The 15,685-nt window shown below is 37.5% G+C and overlaps 2 protein-coding genes across 2 annotated transcripts in view; one reads left to right on the forward strand and one right to left on the reverse strand.

Annotated features, from left to right (window-relative positions):
* Nucleotides 1-933: 933 nt before the first annotated feature.
* On the reverse strand, nt 934-8,099 carry gfi1b (growth factor independent 1B transcription repressor). Its single transcript, XM_038268274.1, has 7 exons — nt 7,928-8,099; nt 7,590-7,690; nt 7,191-7,370; nt 6,888-7,117; nt 5,987-6,124; nt 4,514-4,679; nt 934-1,348 (listed from the first exon to the last, which is right to left on the reverse strand). The coding sequence occupies exons 2-7, from the start codon at nt 7,681-7,683 to the stop codon at nt 1,170-1,172; spliced, it is 987 nt and encodes a 328-aa protein (XP_038124202.1). The 5' UTR covers nt 7,684-7,690; nt 7,928-8,099; the 3' UTR covers nt 934-1,169.
* A 2,701-nt stretch (nt 8,100-10,800) lies between these two features.
* tsc1b (TSC complex subunit 1b) overlaps nt 10,801-15,685 on the forward strand; it is a 41,839-nt gene continuing 36,954 nt past the window's right edge. The window contains exon 1 of the mRNA XM_038268273.1: nt 10,801-11,114. The gene's annotated coding sequence lies outside the window, so the exon portion shown is untranslated. The remainder of the gene's footprint in view (nt 11,115-15,685) is intronic.

Genomic DNA, 15,685 nt, shown 5'->3' on the forward strand with positions numbered 1-15,685 from the left:
CTAAGAGATGAATGTCCACCTAAACTGACCAGGAGAGCATTGAAGAAAACCAAAAGAAGTCCTGTTTGCAGGAGGTTAAGACGGAGGCGACAAACACGTAGAATAACAGGCTCTGCTCAGAGTAACTTACAGTAAATTAAATTAAACATATCATACAACCAGAAGGCACACTTTTACTTCTTCTCAGGTTTTTCTAAACAGCTGTATATGGCTCCTTAGGCCCTATGAGTGGCACCCTGATAATCATTTTGCTTTGTTACTCCTGCTGAAGCCAAATTGTTGACGCACAAAACTCATTTCTGCTCTTGGCTTTAGAGACATGCTGGCCTCGGTTGTTGTCAGATTTAAAAGGCATACGTGATGATCTGATTTGCTTGCAGCAGCTTAATGTACCAGCAGGTTTGGTGTTTGAGGAAGGCGGTGTTGTTGCCGTTTGTTTGTAGTAAGTAAATCCAACAGACTGCAAGGGTGGGGTGGCAGTTAACTAAAGTAATCAATCCCTTTTCCCACACATACACACCAGCCAACACACACACACACTAATTAATCCCTGTATCCCAATAAAACCCAATCCACAGGTAAAATCAAAGTTTTATTTTTGTTTTTCTGGAGTTAGCAATCCCTGTGCTGATTGCTGAGAGCTTTTCTAACTTTCCTTTCCTGCTGCTTTCTAGTCCACCATCAGGCCCTGTGCCTGGATTTGCATGGCGTTCCAGGTGTGTTATTTGACTGCAGGATAACTCTGGTCACGCAACAGATTTTCACCTGACTTAACACTCCTGTAATAACTCCTCATCCTGTTTTGGGATGAAAAAGTGGCGCGAAAAAAACAAAAAAACAAAACAAACAAGTTGGACATGTGTGGTTGTGAAAGTGTGATTACTTTGCATACAGTTTCAAAAAGAAAAGAAAAGATTTTCCGACACAGCACCATTTTTTTTTTCAGATCGTTTATTATTCCCGACAACCTGAGTCATTCCAATGGAATATTATCACAGAAATGTAACCTGAGTTTTTCCCATTTTTCCCTATGTACACTGACCTGTTTAAAGATGTATTCTTATATATTACATTTCAGTTTGTCTTCAAGACTTCCACCATGCAAGATACTTAGAGACAGCTTTTTGTTTTTATAGAAATCTAATATGTACAAACATTCTAGCTCGCCTTCACTTCATGCCATGCTGACTCTCATGGTGCCTGCGCAGATCCACCTTTCTCTGGAAGCCCTTTGAGCAAATATCGCACCCAAATGGTTTGAATCCTGTGTGCTTCCTGCTGTGGGTAATCAGGTTGGAGCTCTGACTGAACGCCTTGCCGCAAACTTGGCACTTGTGAGGCTTTTCACCTGTGGAATTAAAAGAGAAAATTAAATTACAGAGCTAATTGTATGATTTTTACAACTGGCAGCTAAATCAGAGTTGCCATCGATAAAATCAACTTCACATGTTTTTACCTCAAGTTCCTATTAGTAACCAATCCTAAAGAGTCGTGCCGTTGTTCAGATTTGTCAAACCCATGCTGTCAATAAATGCCGGCTAAACAGGCTTTCTTTTGTAGAACTCAGTGCGAAGCAGGAAAACCAGGCAAGCAAATTGACTGGATATTTGCTTAAGCTTCATTTTCTGATTTATCAGTAGTGATATTACCCCTAGAAACAATTCCTCCATGCTGCACCTGGAAAGTGGCTGATGGGGGAGTTTTTGGATAAGCCTCAAACTGTAAATCAAATGAAAATTGTTCTAGAAATTCTAGTTTCTTTTGTTTTCATGTTTTGTCATTCTTATTCATTTTAGAATAAATTGTGACATCATATAAGATTATTACAATTAAATAACAAAGGAGTTTCATAATGATTAATGCACTTATTTACCTGGAGATTTTAATGTGATTAAATATAATGTTGAAGTTCAATTTCACAAGCAAGAGCTAGGCTCTGGCCCCTCCTCTAAAATAACTGAAACAGAATTGATCTCAAAAGCAACACATAGATTTGACGGTTAGATAATTTGATTTCTGTGGCCTGGAAAGAATTTAAAAGGCCTTTCAAGCTTGCAGGAGCTAAACGAGCCTCATTAAGGGAGCAAAACTTATTCAGAAAAAGGAGAAAACATGGAGGAGTTGTCAACGTTTCAAGGAGTGACTGACCTACCAAAAATTATTGCAAGATATTAGACATAACTAAACCAGGAAAAAGCCTAAAACATATATTAAAGATAAACATTGATGTAAATATATATATATATACACTATATTGCCAAAAGTATTTGCTCACCCATCCAAATTATTGGAATCAGGTGTTCCAATCACTTCCATGGCCACAGGTGTATAAATTCAAGCACCTAGGCATGCAGACTGTTTTTACAAACATTTGTGAAAGAATGGGTCGCTCTCAGGAGCTCAGTGAATTCCAGCGTGGAACTGTGATAGGATGCCACCTGTGCAACAAATCCAGTCGTGAAATTTCCTCGCTCCTAAATATTCCACAGTCAACTGTCAGCTGTATTATAAGAAAATGGAAGTGTTTGGGAACGACAGCAACTCAGCCACGAAGTGGTAGGCCACGTAAACTGACGGAGCGGGGTCAGCGGATGCTGACGCGCATAGTGCGAAGAGGTCGCCAACTTTCTGCAGAGTCAATCACTACAGACCTCCAAACTTCATGTAGCTCAAGAACAGTGCGCAGAGAGCTTCATGGAATGGGTTTCCATGGGCGAGCAGCTGCATCCAAGCCATACATCACCAAGTGCAATGCAAAGCGTCGGATGCGGTGGTGTAAAGCACGCCGCCACTGGACTCTAGAGCAGTGGAGACGCGTTCTCTGGAGTGACGAATCGCGCTTCTCCATCTGGCAATCTGATGGACGGGTCTGGGTTTGGCGGTTGCCAGGAGAACGGTACTTGTCTGACTGCATTGTGCCAAGTGTAAAGTTTGGTGGAGGGGGGATTATGGTGTGGGGTTGTTTTTCAGGAGCTGGGCTTGGCCCCTTAGTTCCAGTGAAAGGAACTCTGAATGCTTCAGCATACCAAGACATTTTGGACAATTCCATGCTCCCAACTTTGTGGGAACAGTTTGGAGCTGGCCCCTTCCTCTTCCAACATGACTGTGCACCAGTGCACAAAGCAAGGTCCATAAAGACATGGATGACAGAGTCTGGTGTGGATGAACTTGACTGGCCTGCACAGAGTCCTGACCTCAACCCGATAGAACACCTTTGGGATGAATTAGAGCGGAGACTGAGAGCCAGGCCTTCTCGTCCAACATCAGTGTGCGACCTCACAAATGCGCTTCTGGAAGAATGGTCAAAAATTCCCATAAACACACTCCTAAACCTTGTGGACAGCCTTCCCAGAAGAGTTGAAGCTGTTCTAGCTGCAAAGGGTGGACCGACGTCATATTGAACCCTATGGATTAGGAACGGGATGTCACTTAAGCTCATATGTGAGTCAAGGCAGGTGAGCAAATACTTTTGGCAATATAGTGTATATATGAAATATATATATGATGTGAATATATACATTACTGTAACCATAATTTAACCTCTGCTTTTATTAGAGACTCCTGAATGAGAATGTCTGGCCATTGCCTGGGTTAAGCAGCAGGATGATAATCCAAACCAAACAAAACCAGCAAGGGAATTTTGTATGGCGAAGAAAATGGAAAGACTTTGGAATGATCTGCTTCTTAACCAGGAAATATGAAGCCAAACATGAAGCCAAACATGCCCTAAACTGTTGGTTGATTATACTGTATAAACATTTCCACAAACCACGGAAGTAATAATATTTCAAACAAAATCGACAGCAAAAGAAGTCGGTTTTGTGCCTTTGTAAGTTATGCTTCTTTTATCTTTTAGCATTTTAACATAAAGGTTTATTGTTTTGTTTCTGATGTCAACTCACAAACTCAAATCAATGCAAGAACTTGTTAGTTTGGATTCATTTTTGCCTGCTTGACCAAAATAACTCCATATTTGGGGATTGATTCTTGTGTTTATGCTGCTTTTCTTAAGATTTGTTTGATCTAAAAAGCTTAAGTTTGACAAAAAAACATTAAAACAGCAGAAATCTCTCAGTGAGCAAACAGTTCCACCGTTGGAGCTCAGTTAATTAGCTGCAGTTGGGAAGGAAAATAAATTTTGCAAAACTTTATGAACCTTAAATTTCTATGTTATGTAGAACAATTAAAATTTAAAATAATTTTAAAAGATGAAGCATTCATCAACAATCCTGGTATGAATATGAGTGGAAGTAGGTAACCTTCAAAGAACCCCAGCACTGTAAATGATCTAACAACTTTCCCTATTTATTGCTATAGGAAAACAGTATTTAGAAAATGTTAATATTTCAAAATAATATGATATGATAATATGTGATATGAACACCTTAATGTCTGTAAAGAGCTGATATGTAACTGGCTGACGTGGCACAAAGGGTTTAGAAGCAGGTTGAGTCTAAAGCGATGTATGGAGGTTGTTGAAAGTTTGAAAGATCTCCATTATCCTGATAAATACCTGTGTGGATGTACGTGTGCTTCTTCATGTCTGACTTCTGGTGGAACCTTTTCCCGCAGTACTGGCAGGGATAGGGTCTGGTGTCTGAGTGGATGAGCAGGTGCGTTGACAGAGTGGAGGAGCGTTTGAAGGATTTGCCGCACATCTTGCACTCAAAACTTTTTTCCTAGAAAAGAAAGGTTAAAGGTCAGCAATCAGAAAAAATAAAAAATCTAAGCAAAAGTGTGCTCTTTTTATTAAATTGAAAATATGTTAAAATTCAATATAGATTGTTAATTAAGTCTTTAAATGTTTCTTGATCATAATGGAACATCTGGAAACAACATAAGGCAGGTTTTATATAAATAATCTACAAATAAAATCCGAATATGTCTTTTTTTAAATGTCTTTAACTCTGTTTGCCTAAAATAATTACGTTCTACATCCTAAAAATCCTGTCAGCATATGACTCACTGCTGAAGAAACTTTACCTCTTTGATTGGAAATCAGAAAAATGTTACAGCAACTTAATTAACCCGACCAATTCAACTAAACAGTTAAAAAGAACAACAAACTAAACCAAATATCGGTCTAGATTTTTCTCCCATTGCAACTATAAACAGTCACATGAGATATTGCCCTTGCTGTGCCCTGTGTTTCAGTACGGAGGGCCAAAAAGGACTAAATTAAATATATATTGGAATGTACCATACATTTACTTAATAAATCATTAAATAATAAAATATAGCATAAACAGTTAGATGTAGAATTTAAACGATTAGATGAGGAATTAAATGTATTTTTTTTAAACAAATTCATTTGAAAATACATACAATTATTTCTTTCCATATTCATTTATTTAATTTATCCTCTTTTGTGTTTTTCATATTTTTTTTCATTACATTATTATATATTATTATTGTACTTTTGTATAGCTGTGTTCCTTTTTATATTATAGACAACGGTTTCTGGAATAAAATCCATCTATCTAAATGCAGTGGGCGGGGCTAACACTAATCTGGTGAAACTCATTGGTTTAGTACATTGATGTCTAAACATGCCTCCTCTCAGGAACTCAATGAGCTGCCTAATGGAAATTTTAACGTTTCCTGATCACAATTAAATTTGGATTTTGTCCATTTTAGACACAATATCAATTTACAACTATAATATTGTGTTAAAATATACATTAAAGCTCTTTAAAATGACTGAGGGTTCCTGTAGGTCTTTGCATTATAGGCTAATGCGTTTAAACAACAAATAAACAGTTTCCTAACAGATGTATGCCTGTTGGCCCCTTACTTAAGGAGATACCCATAAATTTGATTGATCTGTTTTATATTCAATGTTTCAGTAGAGTTTTTTTCTGATCTGGGACAAAAAAAAAAAAAGTATGAATAAAAGTCAGAATGAAATATGAGCACTAAATGAGCAATAACAGGCATCAACATGTCTCATTGGTCATAAGAAGAATCAGATTGGGCTTTTGTTTACCTGAGAGTGAACGTTCATGTGCTGCTCCAGACTGACAGCGTGGCCAAAGGTTTTCCTGCAGATGCTGCAGCCGAAGGGCCGCATTCCACTGTGCGACCTCCTGACATGAACCTCCAGTCCATGAGGTGTCGAGAACACCTGAACAAGAAGGAGTGTGACTTAGTTTACTTTAAAAAAAAGCCTTAAAACAACAAAAAGGCGGTTTTCAAATATTAATTTTCTTTATAGTGGGAAAATCCACTGAAACCTTGTTTAGATCATTTCAATTGGATAACCTACTTTTTTTAAATTATTATTCTGCTTTATTTTTTCCTAGTCAAAGTCTAGAATCAATTTCACTTGGGATGATGTTACATAGACTGAACAAAAAGTCCAGGAATCAGGTCAATTCTGCAAAGCAGAAACGACTGTAAGTCCTCCACGTTGATGTGAAACCATCTGTACCTCTAAACCAAATGTTTGATGTCAGTTATTACACAGTAAATTCCACAGTGTTAAATATGCAGTGTAAAATTACATGGACTCTGTTAGAGTTATTACAACAGCGACTGGAGTAGAGTTCTAATTTAACACTAATTCCAAGTAGGACCAAATGCACTCTTAAAGTGTAATACTTCAAATTTTACTGTGTAGGAAGATTGGCAAAAAAAAAAAAAACTGGTTAGATTTACTTTTCATAAATGATGACATTGGTTTGAATTTATTATTTTCTAAATCAGATGAAATTGTAATTTAAACTCTGATTTTAATATTGTGATCTTTATTTTATTTAAAAAAACTCCTACAAAATTAAGCAGGTCAACACTGTTCCACATGACTGTATTTGATTTGATTTAAAAAGGATGTATTTTAACCTAAAGATGCACGCTGCATTTTTTAGAAAAGCTGTCTTGTTGCCTACTTTATCACAGGTGATGCAGTGGTAGGTGCTGGAGGTGGGGGAGTAGTGCCTGCTGCAGTCCAGGGGCTGCTGTGGGGGTGGACTGCGGCTTATGTGGCCGCCGTACAGGCTGCTGGCATGCTGCAGGACCGTGGGGCTGAAACTCAGCTGCCGGAGCTCATAGGAGGAGGACACTGGCTCCCAGGCATAAGAAGGCTTGTAGTAAGGTGGAAACTCAGCCATGTGAGGCTCTAAAAAAAGAGAGAACATGCTTAATGCTCTGCTTTGAAGTCTAATGTACACCTTGTCTGCTTTAATACTAACCTGTAAGGTAGTAGGGCTGTGAGGGGGGCACTGCTGGGCTGGTTGGCTCTGGATGACCAGGTAAGGGACACTGAGGCTCTGAATCCTCCTGCTGAGGAGAGCAATGGTCTGCAGAGGGGTGCCTCCCCTCAGAAAGGGGCCCCTCTAATGATTGTGGGCTCTGAACCTTGGATGGGACCTCTGATACAAACACAAGAAATAAAATTCGGATTCATGCAAACTAAAAAATTTTTCTCTTAAATAAAATAAAAACAATAAAAACAATTGCAGCTCATTTTCTTTAAATTATTATTTAACAGTTTAATTAAAGCCTATCAAATTAAATGAGCAAAATATCTGCTTTTATTTTTGATTATTGAGCTATTATTAATTCTTTCAGGTATTCAGATAAAGTCTTACCAGCATCTTCTGAGGTGGTAGGATCTTCTACATAGGTGCGATGAATGTTATATGAGGCGCACCTTTTGTTTTTCACCAGAAATGACCGCGGCATGTTGATTCTGCGACGGAAAAACATTAATAATATATTACATCTGTTTTAAGTTAAAGGATGTAATAGATTATCTTCGAATTTAGTATGAATAAATAGCTAAGCATATTAAATTAAATATTCTTGAAAATTTAACTACGGTTTAAGCATTTTACAAGTTATTTTATTGTTAGATCTATTCTGTGATGCTTTCTGTTAAATTGATCCATAGTTTAAAAGAAAAGTGTTACAGGTGGCATCAACTCACCGTTAGCTGAGCAATGTCCTCTCCTAAATAAATGAAAATAAGAACTTTATTCCCTGTTGATTCAGTCAGATCCAAAACGCGATGCAGGGAAATAAGGAGAAAGAAATCCGTTCCTTAAAAGTTGGAGAAGTAAAGCAGAGTAAGAAGCATCATCGGACTCACCGTTCGCTCTTTTTCTCTCCTCCCTGATTTTCAATCAGATAACTTCGCAGGGGAATCTGACTGTGGTTTCAGCCAATGAAAAGGCCAAGCTGCAGTTGGAAATTTGCTTAGAAAAACAGCGGCCTTCGGAACAGTTATACAAAACAGCTGAAGGGGGGGAGAAGATCTGAGGAAATGCATCCTGAAAAAAAAAAAATGTTACAAAACGTTCAAATTTGGTTTTAAAAATGCTAATTTAAACAATGCTAATACATTTTAACTTTTTTAAATGCAGAAAAAAAAAACCCCAGCAAAATGAATTTAATTAAAAGAAACCTTAACTCTCTTTGTTTGGTTTACAGGATTTAACAAAGTAAAGTTGTGTGTAAGATTTAAGAGTCTAAAGACTCCACATATACGTGGCTTAAGCACCTCCAAAGATATATACACACAGAAACCAGTCCGGGAGATTAACGAGACCTCAGTGGCCCTCTGCTGTCTAAGCACACACCTGAGTGACTGCACAGGTGCTGTGGTTACACAAAGACAGGTTATTTAATGTCAAGAGAAGTTGATTTTCATCATCATCATCATCATCATCATCATCATCATCATCATCATCATATTAAAGAAAGAGTTTAATTGAAAGAAAAATTAAGCTGGAATGCTAGAAAATTAAGTTGGAATGCAAGTGCGCCATCTGGTGGAGATCTTGCAGCATAGGCTTCGTTACTTCGACTTTTTTTTTTTTTTTTTTTGTCATTTTATTTTAGAAATATTCTTTAAAAAAATTGAAAAAAGATATAGTTTGTGCTATGTGGGCCTAATATGTCCTTTAAGTACCTGAGTGGAAATTATGTATATGTGGATTCTAGAGGTCAATATTAGGACATTTTTTTCCAAAAAAAATTTTAAAATTAAAAACAGTCCACTGGACTTGGTTTCCAAGTTTGAAGATGTTTCGCTTCCCATTCAGGAAGCTTTTTCAATTCAAAATGTGAGGAATAGCATTGAGTTCAAGGTTTTATACACTAGCCCAACAATGCCTTGTTCTGTTTTGAAAACATGCAAATTGGAACAGGTGAAGGGGTCCATTTGAAATGGGGGTAGTTAGGCTTCTTTTGTTACACTGCATTACCCCATACTCATTTAAGTGTCTAACTCTCTTCTTTAAAGACTGCCTGTTTCCTTTTTTTTGGCTAAAATAGCTATATTTAAGTATTTACTGCAGTTATCTCTCAATCTTTGACATTAGCCAGATTAAAGCCCTCCCCATTTCTTTTGAGTGATTCTTGAATCTTGACATTGACAGTATAGCTACTCACCTTAACTGTACATGAGCATCAGCTTACAGGACAAGATTCAGTGCAATCCCACAAAAGACATGTAGAGGTATATTAATGATGAAAACAAAATTTGTGCTAGAAGTTAATGCTTTGTCCCACACATAACGAAACATACTGGTGGCAGTATCATACTGTGGTGTTGATTTTCTTGTTCAAATTAAAAAAGAAATGGGTAGAAAGAAAATAATGAAATAAACCCATCAATACTTCAGATCAACTGATATTTTTGTGTAAGAAAGGCCTAGTCAGGTGTCTAAAGGAAACTTTTACAGATAAATTCTCACATGATAAGTCACATTTTACTTAAACTGAGCAATTTTGCAAAGAGGAATGGATGAGATCTTCAGTACCTTGGTTTTTAAAAGGTGATAGAGACACCCTGTAAAAAGATACTGGCAACTGCAACCATAACTGAAGTTAGTACTCATAGGTTAATCCTAGCCAAATTTTAACCCGTCAGTATCAGTCCAGTATGTAAAACTGGGTTGATAATGTTAACCTATGTATATTTCCAACGTGTTGCCATTTGTGTGATTCAGTAGGAGAAGAAAAGGGGGTTTCCATTTGGCATCGACATTGGCCCAAGTTTTTTATATTGGTTTAAATCCTTAGTATCTATTCAGTGTGTCTGTATATAAATCCCAACAACACATTTTACAGCAATTTACACAAATACAGGAATCTGTGTCAATCTGTCTCATAATTTTCTAGTCAAATTAATAACGGATTAATAATTTCCCCCCAATCTGCCAATGTGGCAGAATCTAATTATTTGTTTTATTTGTTAGTGGAAATTGACATAATTTTGGATTCAGTTTTATTTTAGAATAAGTTATAAGTTATAACTCAAATTATCCCCTATCATACATTATTTACGTCAACACAGTTTCCATTCCTGAGAATACAGAAGAGGATTATGGCCACTGAAAAATATATATTATTTAACTGATTTTCAAATTTTTTTCAAAATTTTATTTCAGTTTAATATGGGAAAAATGTCAGAATTCTGACTTTTTTCTCATAATTCTGCCTTTAATTTCAGAATTAATCGCAGAATTCTGACTTTTTTCTCAGAATTCTGACATTTTTTCTCAGAACTCTGACTTTTATCTCAGAATTCTGACTAATTTCTCAGAATGCTGCCTTTAATCTCAGGATGCTGACTTTTTTTCCCTCAGAATTCTGACATTTTTTTCTCTTAGAATTCTTACTTTAATCTCGGAATTCTTACTTTTTTCCATATTAAACTGAAATGCAATTTAAAATTCAGTTATTTTTTTTATTTATTTTTTTCAGTGGCCCTAATCCTCTTCAGTAAGAAACATTTCTGTCGAATCAAATTCAATTGGGTTAAAAGAAAGAAGAGCTAAATTGCGCGTGCGCTCTTTACATGTGGGTCACGCGAAACCGCATTACACACAGTTCAGCCCTCCACCAGCAGCGATGGGAAAACAAACTTTAGCTAACCGCTAGAGATAAGAATCTGTCAGTTATAATCGTGGAAATAGAAGCTGAGTGTCGATTAAGATGCCATTTAGGAGCTGTCTTTCAGAGGGGCTGGTGAAAAAGTGGAGTCAGTGAGACGCTCCAAGTTGCGGGATTAGTTTTCTCGCAGCCTGACAGCGGAGGCGGACTGCGGTGGGATGGGCTGTGAGCTGTTCAAGATGGCGGCGCCCTGTGGAGTCAATCTACTCTAACAGGTAAACAGCTCCACTTATTTGTTAATAATCCTCTTTAATTTAAGCGAATTCGTGCTCAGATGATATTTTGTGTTAAACTTGAGCTGACCTGCCAGTTCTAACCCGGACCGAACCGGACTGACATGAAGAATAAATGTTCCTCTGAGTGTGGGTCGCTGCTCCCAGCTAACGTTAGCTGTCGGCGATGGGGTTGACTTGTGTTTTTTTTCTTCCCCTACTGGACAGACCCGATGATGGGGAGAGTTGATGTTTCATAGATTGCATCATATTTTTAGGCCGTTTTTATGATTATTGCGTCAACCCGCTGATCGGTGTGCCACAGAAAAGAAGTGTTTAGGCTTTTAGAAGCGGGTAAAGTGAAGCCATTCCTCCCCATTGTTCTCTGCGAGTTGTTTACGACAAACAGCAGCAGCCAGTGGTCAGTCTGCAAGCAGCCGCTGCTCCTCTAATGGCTGAACCGTTTTTTCAGTTAATGGATCTTAACGCATAGATTCATCTTAAACAAGCCTTCAGCTAATAATCAGCATGCTAAATCCATCATTTCTGAGGAGATGTTTTGCTAGACTTCTACATGCAGACAACAGTGTTGTGATGACTGCAGAAGCATTCAGGGTGCAAGCTCAAGATTCATTTTTTGAGTTTGGATCCTAAATGATAGATCGACACAATAGGGTTTAATAGTGAAGTGGAAGGGAAATCACACATGTAAGTGATTCGGGGTGTGTCTCTAGCTCCTTTGCTTATTTAGAGACAAACATGTTTACCTCTGTTCTTTGAATGGTGACTCCAGGGCCTCTGATTGGATGTAGAACTATGTGAAATTAAACATTTCTATGTGTCAATTAGGGGTGTAAATCAGACCGATTATGGTGATTCCATTCAATATCAATTTCCGGACCAAACGATTAGATTATTTTTGATACTCAAGAATACACCACGATTCGATTCATTGGTAATTATTTTTATTTTTTTTCCCCTTACAGGCTAGACAATGTTTCAAATTTGAAATTAATCAATGAAAGCTGGAATATTGTTGTGCGTTTTATTTGAGAAAAAACAGCAAATAACAGAAGAGGCGAAGTTGTACTCCACCTAGGGTCAGGGGTCGGCAACCCAAACTGCTCAAAGAGCCATATTGAACCAAAAAAAACAAAAAATAAATCTGTCTGGAGCTGCAAAAATGTAAGTCTTATGTATATTATGTATTATCCCACTATAAAAAAGAGGACTGTGGCCTTAAATATATAATAAGCATTCATCATTAAATGTTTATCCGGGAGCAAATGTCACATAGTAGCAAGAGGTGATGGACGAGCAGTGAACGCTCCCATCGTGTGTCCCTTCAACGTGCGGTTTAGGTTTTGTTGCATTGATGAAATTATAGAAACACAATAAAGGAATCTTTCTATGGTGGACGTGTTTCTGTTGGGAGGAGTCGATTGAGTCATGAGGAACCAAGCAGGAACTGACATCCATCAGAGCAGAGGTCTCTAACCCTGAAATTCTGCATCCTTCGTCACCATTGTTCCTTGGTGTGATTTAGATTTTTAGGATTTGGGGAAAAAATGGAAGAAAGTTCCCATACCTGCATCAGAGCGCTGCCTGTTATATCTGTGAGCGGTTTTCCATCCTTGCAACAAAACTAGCAGCAGTAGTGGAGTTTGGAGATGCAATCCACTTTGCTCTCCTCTAATTTATCCAGTTCTGCAATCGCACTTTTTCTCTCCCTCCTTCTTGGTGGTCGGCTGCATATTTAGCTTTCCCTGGAAATGCCTTTCCAAATTTGTATTTTTATTTTTTGACAACCTCTCATTACAAAGCATAAATGCAGGCAATCCTTCCGCACTGATAATGAAAGCAAATGATTCAGTCCATTCTTTGAATCCTCTTTTCTCAGCAGCTATCTTAGTTTTTTCCCCTTGGGATCCATGGTCTGAGTCACACCTGCAGCTTTGTTCGCCTGGCACCGCGCCACGCTGTTTGCAAGTTATGACCACTGATCTCTATGGCTATGATGCAAATTATTGTTTAAATTTATTTATTATACAAATGTTTACATTTGTATAATAAATAAATTTAGCCACTACTAAATCTGTGTTTAGTAGTGGCTAAAAGAAGTGAGGTAGGAGGGCAAAATGGGTTTAGCGCCACCACAGCACGGGAGTCAGAATTACATCCAGGAGCAAATGGATTAAAATAGACCGGAGGGAAACAAAACAAAACATGAATCGATACTCTTGCGGACGTGTCGATGCATCGTATTGTCAGCCGTTGAATCAATGCATTGATACTAAATGGTTATTATTTACACCCCTAGTGTCAATGCAATAATAGTTTTTACTTTGACTAAGACGTACCAACACATTAGCATGTTTTGTTCAAACCAGCTATTTGAAAAAGGATCCTCACCCAGAACCAGCATATATATGTTTTGCCCTAGTTTTTTGCTAAAATTGGAACTCTTAATTGGAATCCTGGCAAAGAGTTGAATCAATGCAGCAAATATTAGTTAAACATATACTGCAGTAAATGCACACTATAGTGAATTCTTGCAATGTATTTCCCTAATTTGTTTATACTCTATGGTAAACTTGTAAAAAGAATGCATTAGAGACATGCAAGATTCATTCATTTATTTATTTTTTTTCATGTTTTATCTATTTTCTTCCCAGTTTCCGAATAGAAAATTATTTTTATTTTTTTTAAGTAAACAATGCAGAACAACATTATCTCTGTGTAGTTAAGCATTTGGTTACACAAAGGTCATATGATCATTATAACATTCATTAACATTTTTGCATATAGCCTTTTTTTCTTTCTGGTGTTTGATATTCTTTTTGCAGAATAACAAAATTAGCTCATTTGTGGATTTGATCTAACAAACTTGAGCCTCGCTGGAAAATCAACCCCGGTTGCATAGTATACCTTTAACGGAGAGTCTCCAGACTGATCTGTGAGTGAAACCTTGAAAGCTCGCGAGATCAGGATGGTCTCACGAGGCTAGCCAATTAGGACCATTGTGGGGTTAAATGCCTTACTCAAGAAGCCAGAGTGACTGCCTGAGGTTTAAACCGACGACATTGTGACATCTCCAAGACAAAACGCTATGCTTCTCATCACCAGGCCACCGCACCCAGCATCAACTATATAGGGTTACAATGGTTTATTTGTTGGAGCTATATTTTTTGGTGTTATTTTACCAGAACGCCTTCTTCTTCTTCTTCATGTTTTGGGTCTAGATATGGGTTTTGTTCTAATGGTTTTTCGTCTTTTCACTTTTCAACAAAACAGATTTGTCAGCTGCCCTCTTGGTAGATTTTCCCACCTGTGCATCTCTGCAAAGTAACTGTGGCCCTCTCTGCTGCCCCTCTAATCAAAGCTGCCCATGCCCAACATGTCCAAACTATTTCCATCTCTTCTTTTCTCTGCTGCCATTGTTTGAGTCATTATTCTGACAGATATATTTAAAAACTGAGATTTACGTCCCTTTTTAAACCTCGGATTTAGCTAAAAGATGTAAATCTGACCATAATCCTTTCAGGTCAGCTGAACTTTATACCTCCCCATCAGAACCAGTCTAATTATTGCAGATGTAAACGTGAGAATGACCGTGGAAATTGGATCAAAAGATGCTTTAATAAAAAGTTACTTTCAAGGACATATTTTCTTAATACCCCAGATATTGCATGATTTTTCATCCTTATATGCTTTTTTCTTACTGGTTACCCTGGTGTTAAATATTGCACAGGAAAAATGATCTAGAAATGAATAAAAATGTCTTAAATTAAGTGTATTTACTCTTAATTTGAGTAGGTAAATGAGATATTTTGCCAATGAAAATAGTATTTTTAGTCTTAAAATAAGATAATTAGAGGATATGCACTTGAAATTAGAAAATGCAGTTGTGTTTTCTTATTTTAAGTGTTAATTGTCCTGTTCCATTGGCAAAATGTCTCTTTTAGCTCCTTAATCCAAGAACAAATGTACTTATTTTAAGAAAAAATGACTTATTTAGATTTTGCTTTTTCCCAGTGTGAACTTGAACTGCCGCACTAATATTAGTTCTGCCTGTGTTCTGGAATTACAAAAAACATCTACAGTACCAGTTAACAATTTCCAGTGGCGATTACAGTCAGTGACCTGGTAATAACTACAGTCTGAGAACAGTCTGGGAACTTGAACTCGGTGGATAATCCCACACTGGGAGGTCGGGGAAACGCTCAGACGGGTCTCTGTGTTCTTGCTGTTTAAAACCTCGCGTCCAAACAGCTGTAGGCTCCATCAACGAGAGGAATGGGAGTTCACCTCCAGTCATGAAGAAGCACAATAACCCAAATGTAAAGGCTTTTTAAAAGGAGCTGATCTCTGTCAGTGTGCGTCTGGGAAATAAATGAAATCCCTGGTAGAAAATGCTTGAATTCATGACCTTGATAGATTCTCAGGTAGTTCTTTTTAATTGATTGAAACAAATTATTTAATAGCTGAGAATTCTCATTCTATAATAAAAAAGCTCAAAGTTCAATGAGGCTGTGATATTAATGTCTGTCCTTCTGTCTGCCTGCGTGTTTCCT

The sequence above is a fragment of the Cyprinodon tularosa genome, unplaced genomic scaffold, assembly GCF_016077235.1.
Source record: "Cyprinodon tularosa strain WSP-4 unplaced genomic scaffold, ASM1607723v1 ctg7, whole genome shotgun sequence".
Classification (NCBI taxonomy): domain Eukaryota; kingdom Metazoa; phylum Chordata; class Actinopteri; order Cyprinodontiformes; family Cyprinodontidae; genus Cyprinodon; species Cyprinodon tularosa.

What these genes read in the sequence shown, in the direction of transcription:
- gfi1b (XM_038268274.1), bottom strand. Translation starts at nt 7,683, where the DNA reads ATGCCGCGGTCATTTCTGGTGAAAAACAAAAGGTGCGCCTCATATAAC. An exon ending in ACAGCCCTACTACCTTACAG is followed by an intron (nt 7,118 to 7,190) that starts GTTAGTATTAAA and finishes CTCTTTTTTTAG; the next exon opens with AGCCTCACATGGCTGAGTTT. An exon ending in ACATGAACGTTCACTCTCAG is followed by an intron (nt 4,680 to 5,986) that starts GTAAACAAAAGC and finishes TTTCTTTTCTAG; the next exon opens with GAAAAAAGTTTTGAGTGCAA.